Here is a 17,370-nt window from a genome sequence, read left to right as displayed (position 1 = left end):
GTTGATTGTAGAAAACCTTTGCTCCTGGCTGTATCTGTCTTTGCATATGGGGAAGACAAAATATTTCCATTAAATGGTGTAATGACAACATGTTCCCAATGTGTAAAATTTAGAATGATATGTATCAGGATTATACCAAATCCATAACACATGTAGTCTTCTAAGCACTGTGCTCGTTGCTGTACAAAAGAAATAGAAGACATTGACCCTGGCCTTTACCATCTTTTCTGTTGTGGGAGATTGGACTTAAATGCATGAAACAGAGAAAAGCCTGACTTTCTTCCCTATGATAATAGAGTCTTCCTCTGTAACTTCAGAATCAAACTTTTTGCCAACGCCTGGATTTCATTCTTTAAAAGTGCCTCAGTAGATTTTTCTTTTTATGAGTTTATTTTTGAGTAATCTCTACACCTAAGGTGGGGCTCGAACCCACAGTCCTAAAATCAAAAGTCACATGCTCCACTGACAGAGCCAGCTAGGTGCCCCTTAGATTTTTCTTTTTCTTTCCTTTTTTTTTTTTTTTTTTTTGAAGAGGAGAATCAGAGTATATATTGTAGCTGATGAGAAACTTCAATTAATATTGATAAATATGAAATTATTCTTAGCAAAATAATGATTCTTACACTTTTTATTAGTATGATTTAAAAAAAATGGAGTCCCCTTAGTTTTTTTTTTCTTTGAAGTTTATCTATTTTTTATTTTTTATTTGTTTTTAGTAATCTCCACATCCAGTGTGGGGCTCGAACTCACAACCCTGAGATCAAGAGTCACATGCTCCTCTGACTGAGCCAGCCAGGCGCCCCTTCTTAGTTTTTATTACTACCTTTTGGTAGACAGTATTTGATTTTGAATTTTACACTTATGTGCAAATCGCATGGGTTCATATTCTCAAGAAAAATTGTTCCCAGCAAATCCCAAACCCACCTTAAATGAACAAATGTATGCCCCCATAATAAAATTTGTCATTAGGATCTTGATTAATGAATTTCCTAATAAGTGTTTCTGTCTTATAAATAATAGTTCATGGTCATTTTGGGGCTTTTTGTTTTGTTTTTTTTTTTTTGTTTCTGTTTTTGTTTTTTTAGCTCATGGTCATTTTGGGGTTTTTTTTGGTTTTTTTTTTTTGTTTTTTTTGACTGGGAAAATAACTTTATTTTCTTCGGGGGTGTGGACAGACGTCTAGTTTCAGAACTTCTGGAATTGCTTGTTGGTGCCAGCGGCCTTTGTGCCTTTGAGCACTTTGAAGCGCACAGTCTTGCTCAAGGGCCGGCACTCGCCCACTGTGACAATGTCGCCGATCTGGACATCCCTGAAGCAGGGGGACAGGTGCACGGACATGTTCTTGTGGCGTTTCTCAAAGCGGTTGTACTTTCGGATATAATGGAGGTAGTCTCGGCGGATGACAGTGGTCCTCTGCATCTTCATCTTGGTCACCACACCAGACAGAATCTGCCCTCGGATGGAGGCGTTACCAGTAAAGGGGCATTTCTTGTCAATATAGGTGCCCTCAATGGCTTCCTTGGGCATCTTGAAGCCCAAACCGCTGTTTTTGTAGTATCGCGGGAGTTTCTCCTTGCCAGTTTCTCCAAGCAGAATCCTCTTCTTATTTTGAAAGATGGTTGGCTGCTTTTGGTAGGCACGCTCAGTCTGAATGTCCGCCATCTTCCCGGCCGCCTGGAAAAAGGCGCTCATGGTCATTTTGAAATATATGTTTGTAATATGAGTGTGGCCACGACACAAATAGTATAAATTAAAAACAAATATCTTCCATTTCTTATCTAGTAGAGTATGCTTGGGACAGAAACATGGTCTAGATACTTACTGAAAGAAGCACTGGCCGCATCTTAGTTCTGAAGTCACATTCACGTGATTTAGTGTCATCTTAACTTTGAAGACATAAAATTAATGTTTTCACAGAAGGATATTTATAAGGCAGGCTGTCTGTAATCACATACATCCCATACAAAGGACAAAGGGAAGAAGAGGGAAGATAAGATCCCAATATGAGCAATACTGTAGAGAGATTGGAGCTGTTCACTGTCAGTCATGAGTCAGAGTTTCTGCTCTGCTACTTATTTTGTGACTTTAATCAAGTTTTGTAACCTTCCTGGCCTTATTTTTTTCCCCTAACTCAGAGGGTAGTGATGAGAGCTAAGTTAATGTATATAAATTACTTGGTGGAATTTCTGGGACATAGTAAGTTTCCAATAATGGTAGTAGCTGCAGTGTATCGTATTATTGTCAGAGGCATCACTTTTCCTTCCTCTCATTATTGGAGACACCTTCATTTTGACGCCTGTTCTTTACCACACAATTCCCTTCTTGCCCTTCTGATGAGTGGCCTAAGCTTTAGATAGCATCGTTGCAGTGCTTGCTCTCATATTGACGTCTCTAGTCTGGACTCCTTTTCTACATCTCCAGTTATATGTTGAAAGATCTCTCAAACGTGAAATGTCCAAAACTAAATTCCTTGTTCCCCCATAATCTCTCCCATCTCAGTAGCAGGGGTGGGGAGATGAGAAGCCACAAGGGGTACAGTGAAAAGGGAAAGAAGCCAAGCTTAGGGCACACAAGCAAAGATCTCGAAACCTCTCCATCCTCAGCCCCTGATGCTGTAAAGTCCCTCTGGGATGGGGAGAGCCTCATTCACGTAGGCTTATGGCATGTGCACTGTTGACACCCCAAATCCTGCCCGTCACAGTCATCACCATTATCCTGCTACTGATAAGTGCGTGCATTGTGACGGGAAGACTCCTGGACTAGGAATAAGTATTTCTTTCTTTTTTTCTAAGTTTGTTTATTTTATGTTGGGGGGGGAGGGTCAGAGAGAGGGAGAGAATCCCAAGCCGGCTCCATACTGTCAGCGCAGAGCCCAGTGCAGGGCTTGAACTCAAGAACTGTGAGACCACGACCTGAGCCAAAACCAAGAGTCGGATGGGACACTTAACCAACTGAGACCCCCGGGCTCCCTGGAGTAAGTATTTCTGGCCCCTTCCTGTATTGTGACTTTAGCTAAGTCACAGCACTGCTGTGTGGCTTAGTTTTTTCACTTGTAACATTACAGTGAAGATACTAACACTAAGGTAACCATTTAATTTTAGTCCAAACTAGGACACTTTGGAGAGTGAAAGGGAGCTATTGATAATTAGAATGACCATCACTTCTGGGCAAATGAGGAAGCATAGTGACCCTAGCTATCACTCAGATCCCCTCCTGCATTCATGATGTTTGATTTTGTGAATTCCCACTTCTACAGAAAAGATGATTTGTTACAAAGCATTGTTGTATATATTTAGTAATGTATATGCTAATATTAAAATAATCTGGGGGCGCCTGGGTGGCTCAGCGGGTTAAGCATCCGACTTCAGCTCAGGTCACAATCTCACGATCCGTGAGTTCGAGCCCCGCGTCGGGCTCTGGGCTGATGGCTCGGAGCCTGGAGCCTGCTTCCGGTTCTGTGTCTCCCTCTCTCTCTGCCCCTCCCCCGTTCATGCTCTGTCTCTCTCTGTCTCAAAAATAAATAAACGTTAAAAAAAAAAAATAATCTGCTAACTACAACAGTCTATTAATATGGAAATCAATAATTGCTGCTAAAGTAATATTAAGTTAAATTGGCTTTTATGGGTTAGCCAGAGAACCAAAGCAATACAAAAAATGTTGTTTTCTTGAAAAATTGTATTCCAAGTCTGCTAACTTTTTTTTTCAAAAAATAGCTTATTTTTAATGGGTCTTTTTTTTTTTTTTTTTAACCCGGAAGCCTGGCATTTCTCTCTGCCATAATTTGACTTATATTATAGTGTTCAGTTATATTTCTTCTGGATTTTTTTAGAGGAAGAGCGTAATGGTATATATAGGCCAGTTCATCACCTCATCACCTAAATTATATATTCTGAAAGTTTCCCATCTCTGACAGTTCCTTTCTTGGGGTTTGGTAATCTCAGCCACTTTTTCAATATATATAAGAGTTTCAAAAGTGGTGATAGCAAACAGTGTATGGCATTTATTATGAGCCATTTACTGTTAGGCACCTTACATATATGAACTTGCTGAGTACTCGCTACAACTCCATGACCTACGTTAGGCTGTTCCCATTCACAGATGAGGCAGATGACATAGAGAGAAGTTGACTGACTTCTCCGAGGCCACACAGCAAGATGGAGTCTATAGTCTGTACTCCTAACCACTATGTTTTACAAGAATAAGTTTGACACTTTGTTGTGCTCCTAGAGGTACATGGTTCTTAGGATGGCAGTTTCTGAAGACTTAAAGCTGCCTTTTGTCTCTATTTTGTTCCATCCTCATATTCCTTCCAGCCTGGCATTTTGCCTCAGAAGGGCCTTCATTGCACAGAGTTTACATAGAATCTTTGTCTACTGAAGTCAGGTAGGAATCCAGTCAAGAAAACAAATGTCCTGAGAGAAGCACAAAGCACTATGGGAGTTCAGTAGTGGGAGTTTTTCCCTCCATGGGGAGGAAGATTTATAATGGATAAAATTTTGTTTTGTGGAATCCATAGAAAATGCCATTTCAGCAAAAGGAAATAGCATTAGGTAAATGAGAAAAGTCAGGGCATTTACAGAAAATAGTAAGAAAATTTATGGAGCATAGGGGCTTATGTAAAGAAGTGATGGAAAAAAAGGTTGAAAATTAACAGATTGTGGCAAGATCGTGAAGGATCTTGAAGACCGGACTGACGAGTTTATTTTGTTTTACAAAATGATGATTTTCAAAATTTGTTCCCCTTGCAACAAACTTGTGAGATCTGATAACATTTCATTCATCCGATGCAGGGAGCATAGTATGTAAGGGCTTGGGCTCTGGTATTCACCACTTGTACCTGTGTCAGCTTAAGCACGGTAACCTCTCAGGGACTGTGTTTTCTCATATATAAAAAGTGGCTAAGAATAGACCCACCTTGTTGGCTGTTGTTATAAGGATGAAACGAGATAATCTATGAAAGGTGCTATTACGGTTTTACTATTTTATTACCATCATCACTAGTAGCTGTGGATTACTGGAGTAATGAGTCTCTTAGGGGATCAGTGATAGGATCAAGACCTATGGAATCTAGCATCAAGAGTCCCTACCATGATTCTGATACCCCAGTAATTGCTTGGAGTCATTCTCAGTAAGGAAGAATGTAGCCATGTGGTGGCAACCTGCCCATAACTGGAATCCCAGGATAACTACCCAATAACTGAGAGAGTTAATTGGCTCAGCCCTAGGCAAGTTGCTTAATTCCTTAGGGGTCTCATTGTTCTTGCCTGCAAGATGAGGATAATGACTCCTCATTGTATAGTAGTAATAATGTTTAAATGTGTGGCACATAGTAGGCCTTATTAAATGGTATGGTTATATATATATATATATATATATATATATATATATATATATATATTTTTTTTTTTTTTTTTTTTTATTACAACACTAACTCAAATCCTATTCCTAGATGGCATCACAAAGGAAGGATCTAAGCAATTAGGGGATTGTAACAGGTTGCCTGACCTCATTCCCATTCTTTTCTCACTCCTCAAGATTTAAATCCACCAGATTTCAAATGGGAAATAAGGATCTCTTTATTCTTTCTGCATTCTGTCTCTGTTTCTTCATTGGTTTCTGTTTGGGTTGAAGGAAAAGTATGAAGAGAATGGTAAGGAAATGTGAGGAGAGGGTCAACAGTTGCAGGAATTTTCTTCTCTTGTTCTAAAAACACCTACTTTAGCTTTGCGAGTTGATGAATATGTTACCTTAAGGTAGACAGTTGAAACAGGTGAATTTTTGAGATTCCCTTTTCACCTTGTTTTGATTGTATTTTTTGTGATACGATAGTGTGATGACGCTATTGTAGCTTAGGTTGTAGGGTCTTAAGATGGAGACAATTTCCCAAATCCCTTTTTAGGATTAATTCTCTAGACAAGTATGCTCGGGCTCCAGGCCAGACAGCCGCAGAAGATGAAACCATAGCCTGCCTCATTGGAGACATAGCATGCTGGATCCCTTGGGTAGTGAGGCATTGAGAAAGGGAGTTCTCTTCAGGCTTGTCGACCCTGATGAAGACGAAGGTAGGGCCAGAGACGCTGAGCTGTCTTTTTCTAGTGTTCTGGTGAGGATGTAACCACCCGTGCTCTGAATCCTGCTGAGACTGCAGACGTGACTTAGAGCACTCATCCATCACTGACAAAAAAAAAAAAAAAATCTTATAACACAGCTATGGGAAAGCACTTAATTGAAAAATATAAAAACCATTACTCAAATTTGCCAGAATAAAGTCCTGGTTAACTGTGATTCCAGAATAGTCACTGTAAAAATTCTGACCTGACCTGATTTTATCACTTAAAATGTTTAGCTTATTTTAAAAAAAATGTTTAGTGCCATGCCACTTTAAAAAAAAATTTTAAAGCTAAATGTCTATGTCAGCTCTAGTTGTACTTATTGAAAGGAATGTTTAAACAATGTCAAAGGAGGATGAGACCATCATTCTGTATCTAAAATTAAGAGACAGCAAACTGCCATTCTTACATAGGGTTTAGGGTTTGGGAGTTGAGGGTTCAAAAGCACAAGTGGGCTGATGCCAGGTGGAGAAGTACGGTTACTGGGGTGTGAGTAGTGTTGTTTGGTTGGCCCCAAGCCGTATACTTATTGGACTGAATTTGTTCCTAATTGGCTACTTCAGAAGCAAGGACTGTCATTGATTGGCTGGCTTTTAAAGTGTGTTCAAGAATGTAAGTTGTTTATTGATTGAATGAATTCAAAACCACTTCTGTCGGCTTTTTGTTACATGGTGAAAGAATCATCAGTGTTTTCCCGGGAATGGGGGAACTTTCGAAATTCTCAGTCCCCATTGTTCTTAACTCAGTCAAAGCTCCAGGAGATCATTAAGGATTGTCCAGACCTTCCCCTCTGTTGTTGGTTCTTCTTGAAGATGGGGTTTCATTTGTGAAGCTCTGATTTTCAGTTTGTATCAATCAGCATGATTTCATTTATTTCTTTGAAGCATTTATTGAAACATCTGCCAGGACAGTAACTGTAGAAGAATTTGAGGTGCTAGACAATAAACATCAAATGACTCTGAGGCAAACAAGAATAATTAGAAGTATTGGGAGGGACTAGTATATATTTCACTCGCATAACCTAAGGTTTTTCAGGTATGACCAAGAAAACAAGTCTTAGGCATTCCCTAGGTGGCCAGACTGCCTTTTCTTTCAGCTTAGATATAGATTGCTGTATTCCACCTGTAATGTGGGTCAGGTATAAAGAACATGAGTGTTAGTAATGGTTTCAGTTGGCCAAAAGAAAGTCCAAAGCCATTCTGTCATCTATAACTGGAACTATTATTTTGATAGTCTTGTGTGGAAGCTGTCTACTTGTATGATCATCTCTGTTCTGAGAATCTTGGGTTAATAGTCAAGTTCTATGAATCATCTGTTCCTGGGGGTGCTCTGGAGAACCTGTTTTTTGTTTTTTTTTTTAAGTTTTATTCATTTATTTTGTGAAAGAGAGAAAGCATGCAGGAGTGAGGGAGGGCCAGAGAGAGAGAATCCCAAGCAGATTCTGCACTGCCAGCACAGAGCCCAACACGGGGCTCTGTCTCACAAACCATGAGATCATTACCTGAGCTGAGATCAAGAGCTGGGTGCTTAACCGACTGAGCCACTCAGGTGCTCCTTGGAGAACCTGTTTTAGGTTCTCGACTGGTATTACCTTCCGGCTCCTCTAAGGTCCCTTCCATTTTTTCCCCCAGAGGATGTCCATCGTTCAGTCTTATCCAGGGATCATGTTTTGTTTTGTTTTGTTTTGTTTTGGTTTTGTTTTGTTTTGTTTTTAGCTGAATAATTGACATTCCTTTCAAACAGGGTTGTACCTGTACATAGACAAAAAGATCAGGGATTATTTTATTCATCATCATAGACTCAGCACCAGCCCCTAATGCAGTAAATAATTATCAAATACATTCAGCTTTATATAATTCTTAGATTATTTTAGGCATTTCAGTCATGTTTCTTTTTGATTCTGATCTCACTGAAAGCAATAACTATGTCATATTCTTTTCTGAGTAACCCAGAAAGCTTATCACAGTGTTTTCTATGTTAGGTACCAATAAATATTCGTTAAATTGGATTCAAGATGCATTGAGCATACTTTGGATATTTGGGAAAATACTTGACATGGTTGCTAACCGCTTGAGCAGAAGATGCCAGACACAAAAAGAATACATAATATATTATTACATTTATATTAAGTATAGATAAAGGCATATACAACTAAAAAAGAAAGTAAATGAAGTTTGATAACTAACTTGTGCCAGAATAAGAACTGGGGCAAAGGAAGAAACAATAGCTTTGTGGCTTCTAATTCAAAAACTGTTTGGTGAGTGATCAGGATCATTCTTTTTCTCCTTGCCTCTGTTTCTACTCGCTACTGTTCTTAGATACCCTATTTACAAGAAGAATATGAACTAATATTTATTAAGTGTCTATTAATTGCCAGATGACTTTTTTTTTTTTTTTTTTTTAAGTAGGCTTCACGTCCTGTTCGGAGCCCAATGTGGGGCTGGAACTCACAACTCTGAGATCAGGATCTGAGCTGAGATCAAGAGTCAGATGCTTAACCAAGTGAGCCACCCAGGTGCCCTAGCCAGACACCATTTTTTCTTAATGTTTATTTATTTATTTTAAGAGGGAGAGAGGGTGTGAGCCCATGAGTAGGGGAGGGGCAGAGAGGGAGAATACCAAGCAGGCTCCACACTGTCAGCACAGAGCCCAACATGGGGCCCAATCCCACAGGCTATGAGATCGTGACCTGAGCTGAAACCAAGAGCTGACTGCTCAACCGACTGGAGGCACCCAGGTGCCCCAGACAACACTTTTCATTGAAATTATTTCACATAATACTTTTAGCAGCCCTCTGAGATATGCAGTCTTCTCTACTTTCCAAGTGACAAATCAGAGAGACTGAAAGTTTAAAAAACTTATGCAGAGTCAGGGAGCCTGGGTGGCTCCGTTGGCTAAGCGTCCACCTTCAGTTCAGGTCATGATCTCACGGTCCATGGGTTCCAGCCCGACATAGTAGGGCTCTGTGCTGACAGCTCAGAGCCTGGAGCCTGTTTTGGATTCTGTGTCTCCCCCTCTCTCTGTTCCTCCCCTGCTCATTCTCCGTCTCCCTCTCTCTCAAAAATAAATAAACATTTAAAAAAAAAATTATGCAGAGTAACAGAAGTAGTTAAGTAGTAGATAAAATTTGAATTTAGATCTGTGTTACTTCAAAGTCTTTGTTCTGTCTATTCTATCACAAAGTAAAAGGACCAAGAATTTAACCTGGTAATTTCATTATTTATTAGCAGAGGATGACAGAAAGAGGTCCTACACTCGAGGGCAGGGGTCAGCAAACTTTTTCTGAAAAGGGCTAGAGAGTCAACATTTTAGGACTTGGAGGCCATGCGGTCTCTGTCACAAGTACTCAACTCTGCTAGAACAGCACAACAGCAGCCACAGACAATATGTAAATAAATGAGTGTGGCTGGTGTCCCAGCAAAACTTTGCCTATGGACACTGGAAATGAAATTTCCTAAAATGTTTATGTGTCACAAAATACTATTTTTTCTTTGGTTATTTTCAACCATTTAGAAATACCAAATTCTTAGCTTATGGGCCATACAGGTAGGTGCTGGGCCAGACAGGCTATAGTTTGCTGACCCCTGCTGTAGGCTGTTCCTAGAAGAAACCCCTATCAGAGTCCTTACATATTTTTAGGAATTTCCTTTCCTTTATAAACAGATTTAAAAAGTTCAACAGATACTTATCAAACCTCTCCCTATGTGCTGCACACTGCTACTTGTTTTAAAGAGATGAATTCTCCAACAAAAGCAATTTTGAAAGACAATGACATTAAGGTCTAATTTATATGCAGTAAACCATACCTGTGTAAAGTGTAGTTTGATGAGTTTGCATACATAGTTTGCATAGTTTGTAGTTTGCTTAGTTTGTGTAGTTTGCATAGTTTGACGTATGCATACATCCATGTAACAACCACCACAATCAACATATAGAACATTGCCTTCGCCCTCAAAAAGTTCCCTCATGCCCCTTTGCAGTCAGTGCCCCTCCATCCCTGGCTCTAGACAACCACTGATCTATCCTTTATCATTATAAATTGTATTTTCCTTTTCTGAGTTTTCATATAAATGAATATAAATTTATATTCTTTGACTCCTTCTTTTACTCCACATGTGTTTTGAAATTTATCCATATTGTTACATATGTTAGTAATTTGTTCCATTTTTGCTGCTTAGTATTCTATCATATGACTATACCCAACTGGTTTATCCATTCACCTGCTGATGAGCATTTGGTTTGTATCCAGTTTGGGTCTATTATGAATGAAGTTGATATTAACATTTATGTATAAGTTTTGTGTAGACATATGTTTCTGTTTCCCTTGGGTAAATACCCAGGAGTAGAGTTGCTGGATCTTCTGGAAACTTTAGAAGAAACTGCCAGTCTTTTTTCCAAAGTGGTTATACTGTTCTGCATTCCCATTAGGGTGAGAGTTCCCATTGTTCTACATCCTCACCATTACTTAGGATTGTCAGTCTTTATGCCTTTAGCCATTCCAGTGGGTATAAAAGTGGTAGCTCATGACCATCGTAATTTCCATGTGCCTCCTGATTAACAGGGTTAATTTCATGGGTTTACTGGCCGTTCATGTTTTCTTTTGTGAAGTCCAAATCTTATGTCCATTTTTTAAAATGGGTTGACTTATGGAGTTGTTAAGAGTTCTTTGTATATTCTGGGTATAAGTCCTTTGTCATATACATGTATTGAAAATATTTTCTCCCAGTCTGTACATTGCTTCTTCATTTTCTTAACCATATATTTTAACAGTAGGAATTTCAATTTTAATAAAGTTCAGTTTATCAATTTTTTTCATTACGGTTAGTGCTTTTTTGTTTTAGAAATTTTCTGGATTTTTTAGCTTTTCTTTGGGGCTCTGATCCATTTTGAGTTAATTTTTATGAACTACAGATTAAGGTTCATATTTTTTCTTGTGAATACTTGGTTGTTTCAGCCCCATTTATTGAGAAAACTAGCCTTACCCTCCTTGAATGACTTTAGTGCCTTTATCAGAAATCAATTTACTATGTATATGTGGGTCTCTTTCTAAATTTTATTCTGTTTCACTGATGTATATATCTATTCTTATGCAACTGTTTTCTTTTGAGCCTTCACATGGTGTTTTTTTTTTTTTTTTTTAATTTTAGCCTCAAGAGAAATCATTTGCTTTTTTTTTTTTTTTTTTTTTTTTGGCCGTTCTTTTTAATTGCAAGCTCTCTTTATGTGGGTCTCAGTTCATTTATGGGAGTATTTTTATTTTTACAGCTACAGATATGCCAAATAACCAAAACTAATGTAGATGTTTTTTTCTGTGATTCCTGCCAAATCAACATCCTTTTGTTCTCTACTCTTAACAAAGAGTTCTCAGTGTGCTAGCATTTCAACAGCAGCAGTAATTATATTTATGAATTCTTATGTGATACTGTATCTCAAACCTTATGGAAGTCCAAGTGGATTATGTCTGGGCTTTCACACTTGTCACTTCTCATGGCTGCTTTTTTCTAAGATGTGAATTCGATTAACTACGCATGTTCCTTCTTTTTGTACATCCAACTCTGTTCCCTGCTTCTCTCCATATTCTGTCTCTAAGCATAACTTTAGACCCTTCTATATCAAGAAAAGATCTATTTTCAAATCTCTCAATTGTTTCTTTGCTCCTTTCTCCCATTAAAATGAGTTGTCTTCCTTTCAGGGTTTACCTTTCTAAGGTCAAAGAAGTTCAGAACTGTACTCCTGACACCTTTTATTTTACCTGCAATCAGAGTGGTTCCAGGTAGTTCCATGTTCTAGCACTATTTATTACTCACTTCCTATAGATTTCAAAGTTATCCTTTTAAATCTGTTTTCTGAGACACTATGTCACCTAGTAAAGTGAAAAAACAGATTTCTGTACTGAATTTAGGCAAGGAAGGGGTTTTGGGTCATCATTTCATGGGGTTTTTGTGTGTTTTAGTTTGAATTTTGTTTCGTATTGTCAAGCAACATGTATTCATGATGGTAAAATTGCCCCAATCCAAAGACCACCACCACAAATATTTCGGTGTGCTATTAAAAAAACACATTTTTTAAAGATTATTTCTCAAATTTGAGTAATACATATATTGGAAAGGCATACAATAAGTGGTTTTAAATGAATGAATATTCTTTTTTTTTTTTTTTTTTCCTCAGTTAAGTGTTTTGCTAGGCAACCCACAGAAAGGCCTCCTACTTGTAAGACAAGCAGGGCCATCTTTGGGCTAAGGGCAGAGGGTGAAGGAGGAGCCCCTAAGTGGCTCAGGGCCTGGTCTCTGCTGATTGCGTCTTTCCTTATTATTCTGTGGGTACTAACAGCATTCAAGTAATTTAGCTTGGTAGTTGAAAATCAATAAAGGTTCATTTTCTATAGCTATGCACATATGTTTTATTTCTATCCTTTTTCCTCTTATTAGAAACTAAGAAACATCTTATTTTGCCTGACTTTTTTTTTTTCTTTTAATTTTCCAGGCTGTCATTTCCTAATGTTAAGTGACATTAGTTATCACTGGCTCTTTGCATGATTGGAACAGAATGACATGGTCAGATGAGGGAGTGATCAGTGGCAGGATTAACTGGGCCAGGGTTAATGAGCACCCAGCCAAAAATTATGCTTTTTTAAAGTTTTAATTATATATTAAATATTGACTAAACAGTGACCTGCACAAAGTATGAAGAATAATAATACAGTGAACACCAGGACCCTCAGCGGTCAGCTTAAGAAATAGAACACTACATGGGGCACCTGGGTGGCTCAGTCGGTTGAGTGTCCGACTTCAGCTCGGGTCATGATCTCACGGTCTGTGAGTTCGAGCCCCGCGTCAGGCTCTGTGCCGACTCGGAGACTGGAGCCTGTTTCAGATTCTGTGTCTCCCTCTCTGACCCTCCCCTGTTCATGCTCTGTCCCTCTCTGTCTCAAAAAAATAAACGTTAAAAAAAAAATTAAAAAAAAAAAAAACAGAACACTACCAGAACCTTAGTATTTGTACCTTGTAAAGCTCCACATTCTAAAAGTTACAAAATAAAGCTGATATTCCCTTAGTGAAAAATAAAAAATAAAAAAAATAAATAAAAGTTTCTTTTGGACAGAAGGTCTTAACCGTTTTTGTGCCATGGACTCCTTGAGAATATTATGGACTCCTTCTCAAAACAAGGTTTATTCTTTTCCCACCTTCGTCCACCTGCCACCTCCCAAGAATAGTTTAGACCAAAGAAAAGATGCTTTTATTTAAATATCAGAATTAGATTGAATTCCTGTTGACTGATAATCCTAAATTCTTCTGAGCAAACATTTGTATATTAGATTTTAATGAGTAGGGTTTCTAGTCTGGAGACTGGATTAGGGAAGCACATTTTTATAGAAGTAAATTCAGCCTTTGTAAGTTAGGGGTTTGGAAGAACTGCACTAATTTGCTACTCCTGGCATTTATTTGTACCATATTTCTAAGCCTTCCTTCCCTGAAGAATCATCTTTCTTTACACAGTACACAAGGCTGTTACTGGCATTTGGGACATTGAGGGGATGCTAGTACCCAGGAATGTTGATTCTAGCTCAAAGAAGGAGCTGGCCAAGAGAATCAATATCGTCCAAAGCAAACATATATTCTTGTATTTGGGATATTTATTTAAATTCCAAGCAACACATCTAGAACATGCAGAACAGGCTACAAAGTTGCCTTTTCAGAAGGTATATTTACCTAAAGAATTTATGCATATTTCATAAAAAACAGACGATGTAAAAACACAGTCTACCCTTGGTTTGATTTCAGTGTGTTTTTGCAGTGAAAAGCATGCAGTCCTTAAATAATCACTTAGTTTTAAAATAAAACATGTTGCATTAAGAAGTATCTGATATTCGTTGTGACTTTAATAATGCATTGTACACTGTTCCAAGGAAACACTGATATCCTTTGTTAACTTGCAAAAAAATAATTTAATAAATTGAAACCTGCATGAACTTTAAGTCATCCCAATACCTTTAAAAAGAAATTGCATGGGAAGGGAATTTAAATCCTATTTAAAAGAGTAAGAATGTGTGGCAGGGCAGGAGAAGAAATGCAAAGGTGAGGCAAACAATCACTATGTAATTTAGGACAACAGATTTCTTACCTTTGTACTCCAGAGCTAGAACAGATGGTGACGACATAAATTCATCTATTTTCAGGAAGGCTAAACTAAGGCTCAGGGGGAAAGATCATGTTAGTAAGTGTTAGAAACCAGTGTTTACACTTCCAGTCCAATAACCTTTTATTTTTATTATTTTTAAAATTTAAATTCAAGTTAGTTGGATTATACATAGTGTATAATAATTATTTCAGAAATAGAATTTAGTGATTCATCGCTTACATGTAGCACCCAGTGCTCATCCCAACAAGTGCCCTCCTTAATGCCCATCACTCATTGAGCCTGTACCCCCCACCCAACACCCCACCAGCAACCCTCAGTTTGTTCTCTGTATTTAAGAATCTCTCGTGGTCTGTCTCCCTCTCTGTTTTTATCTTATTTTTGCTTCCCTTCCCCTATGTTCATCTGTTTGTTTCTTAAAGTCCACCTATGAGTGAAATCATATATTTGTCTTTCTCTGACTGACTTATTTCACTTAGCGTAATACACTCTAGTTGCATCCATGTTGTTGCAAATGTCAAGAGTTCATTCTTTTTGATCACTGAGTATTATTCCATTGTATGTGTATACCACATCTTCTTTATCCATTTATCAGTCGATGGACATTTGGGCTCTTTCCATACTTTGGCTATTGTCAGTAGTGCTGCTATAAACATTGGGGTGCATGTGCCCCTTCGAATCAGACTTTTTGTATCCTTTGGATAAATACCTAGTAGTGCAATTGCTGGGTTGTAGAGTGGCTCAATTTTTAATTTTTTGAGGAACCTCCACATTTTTCCAGGGTGGGTGAACCAGTTTTCATTACCACCAGAAATGCAAAAGGGTTTCTCTTTCTCCACATCTTCGCCAACATCTGTTGTTGCCTGAGTTGTTAATGTTAGCCATTCTGACAGGTGTGAGGTGGTATCTCATTATGGTTTGATTTGTATTTCCCTGATGATGAGTGATGTTGAGCATCTTTTCATGTGTCTGTTAGCAATCTGGATGTCTTCTTTGGAAAAGTGTCTATTCACGTCTTCTGCCCATTTCTTCACTGGATTGTTTTTTGGGAGTTGAGTTTGATAAGATCTTTATAGATTTTGGATACTAACCCTTTATCTGATATTTCATTTGAAAATATCTTTTCCCGTTCCGTCAGTTGCCTTTTAGTTTTGCTGATTGTTTCTTTCACTGTGCAAAGCTTTTTATCTTGAGATGATGAGGTCCCAATAGTTCATTTTTGCTTTTGTTTCCCTTGCCTCTGGAGACATGTCAAGAAGTTGCTGCAGTCGAGGTCAAAGAGGTTGTTGCCTGTTCTCTCCTCTAGGATTTTGATGGTTTCCTGTCTTACATTTAGGTCTTTCATCCACTTTGAGTTTATTTTTGTGTATGGTGTAGGAAAGTGGTCCAAGTTCATCCTTCTGCATGTTGCTGTCCAGTTATCCCAATACCATTTGCTGAAGAAACTGTCTTTTTTGTATTGGATATTCTGTCTGCTTTGTGAAAGATTAGTTGGCCGTACGTTTGTGGGTCCATTTCTGTGTTCTCTATTCTGTTCCATTGATCTATGTGTCTGTTTTTGTGCCAGTACCATACTGTCTTGATGATTACCACTTCATAACACAGCTTGAAGTCTGGAATTGTGATGCTTTCAGCTTTGGTTTTCTTTTCCAACATTACTTTGGCTATTTGGGGTCTTTTCTGATTCCATACAAGTTTTCGAATTGTTTGCTCTAGCTCTGTGAAGAATGCTGGTATTCTTTTGATAGGGACTATATTGAATATGTAGATTGCTTTGGGCGGTGTCAACATTTTAACAATATTTGTTCTTCTAACCCATGAACATGGAATGTTTTTCCATTTTTGTGTGTCTTCAATTTCTTTCATAAGCTTTCTGTAGTTTTCAGTGTATAGATCTTTCACCTCTTTGGTTAAGTTTATTCCTATGTATTTTATGGGTTTTGGTGCAATTGTAAAAGGGATCAATTCCTTGATTTCTCTTTCTGCTACTTCATTATTGGTATATAGAAATGCAACTGGTTTCTGTACATTGATTTTATATCCTGCGACTTTGCTGAATTCATGGATCAGTTTTAGCAGTTTTTTGGTGAATCTTTTGGGTTTTCCATATAGAGTATCATGTCATCTGTGAAGAGTGAAAGTTTGACTTTCTCCTTGCTAATTTGGATGCCTTTTATTTCTTTGTGTTGTCTGATTGCTAAGGCTAGGGCTTCCAACACTATATTGAGTAACAGTGGTGAGAGTGGACTTCCCTGCCATGTTCCTGACCTTAGGGGGGAAGTTCTCAGTTTTTCCCCATTGAGGATGATATTAGTTGTGGGTCTTTTATATATGGCCTTTATGATCTTGAGGTATGTTCTTTCTATCCCTACTTTCCTGAGGGTTTTTACCCTGAAAGGATGATGTATTTTGTCAAATGCTTTTTCTGCATCTATTGAGAGGATCATGTGGTTCTCATCCTTTCTTTTATTAATGTGATGTATCACATTGATTGATTTGCATATATTAAACCAGCCCTGCATCCCAGGAATAAATCCTACCTGATCATAGTGAATAATTCTTTTAATGTATTGTTGGATCTGGTTGGCTAGTAATCTTGTTGAGAATTTTTGCATCTATTTTCCTTAGGGAAATTTCCTGTAGTTCTCCCTTTTAGTTGGGTCTTTGTCTGGTTTTGGAATCAAGGTAATTCTGGCTTCATAGAATGAGTTTGGCAGTTTTCCTTCCAGTTATATTTTTTGGAAGCGCTTCAAAAGAATAGATGTTAACTCTTCTTTAAATTTTTTTTAATGTTTTTATTTTAATTTTGAGGGGTGGGGGAGCGGCAGAGAGAGAGAGAGGGAGATACAGAATCCGAAGCAGGATCCAGACTCCGAGCTGTCAGCACAGAGCCTGGCACGGGGCTCGAACTCACAAACTGTGAGATCATGACCTGAGCTGAAGTCAGACGCTTAACCAACTGAGCCACCCAGGCACCCCTACTCTTCTTTAAATGTTTGTTATAATTCTCCTGGAAAACCATCTGGCTGTGGACTCTTGTCTGTTGGGAAATTTTTGATTAGTGATTCAGTTTCTTAATTGGTTATGGTCTGTTCAAATTTTCTATTTCTTTCTGTTTCAGTTT

The 17,370-nt window shown here is 38.2% G+C and overlaps 2 protein-coding genes across 3 annotated transcripts in view; one reads left to right on the top strand and one right to left on the bottom strand.

Annotated features, from left to right (window-relative positions):
- Positions 1 to 17,370, top strand: part of SLC41A2 (solute carrier family 41 member 2) — a 115,589-nt gene that overhangs the window by 86,589 nt on the left and 11,630 nt on the right. The gene's annotated exons all lie outside the window — the stretch shown is intronic.
- LOC122225025 (40S ribosomal protein S11-like) lies at positions 1,138 to 1,677 on the bottom strand. Its single transcript, XM_042947582.1, has one exon. The coding sequence runs from the start codon at positions 1,660 to 1,662 to the stop codon at positions 1,186 to 1,188; it is 477 nt and encodes a 158-aa protein (XP_042803516.1). The 5' UTR covers positions 1,663 to 1,677; the 3' UTR covers positions 1,138 to 1,185.

The sequence above is a fragment of the Panthera leo genome, chromosome B4, assembly GCF_018350215.1.
Source record: "Panthera leo isolate Ple1 chromosome B4, P.leo_Ple1_pat1.1, whole genome shotgun sequence".
Taxonomy (NCBI): domain Eukaryota; kingdom Metazoa; phylum Chordata; class Mammalia; order Carnivora; family Felidae; genus Panthera; species Panthera leo.
Note: the sequence above shows the minus strand (reverse complement) of the source record. Positions and strands in the feature narration are given on the sequence as shown.

Coding starts and splice junctions, on each gene's coding strand:
- LOC122225025 (XM_042947582.1), bottom strand. CDS start 1,662: ATGGCGGACATTCAGACTGAGCGTGCCTACCAAAAGCAGCCAACCATC.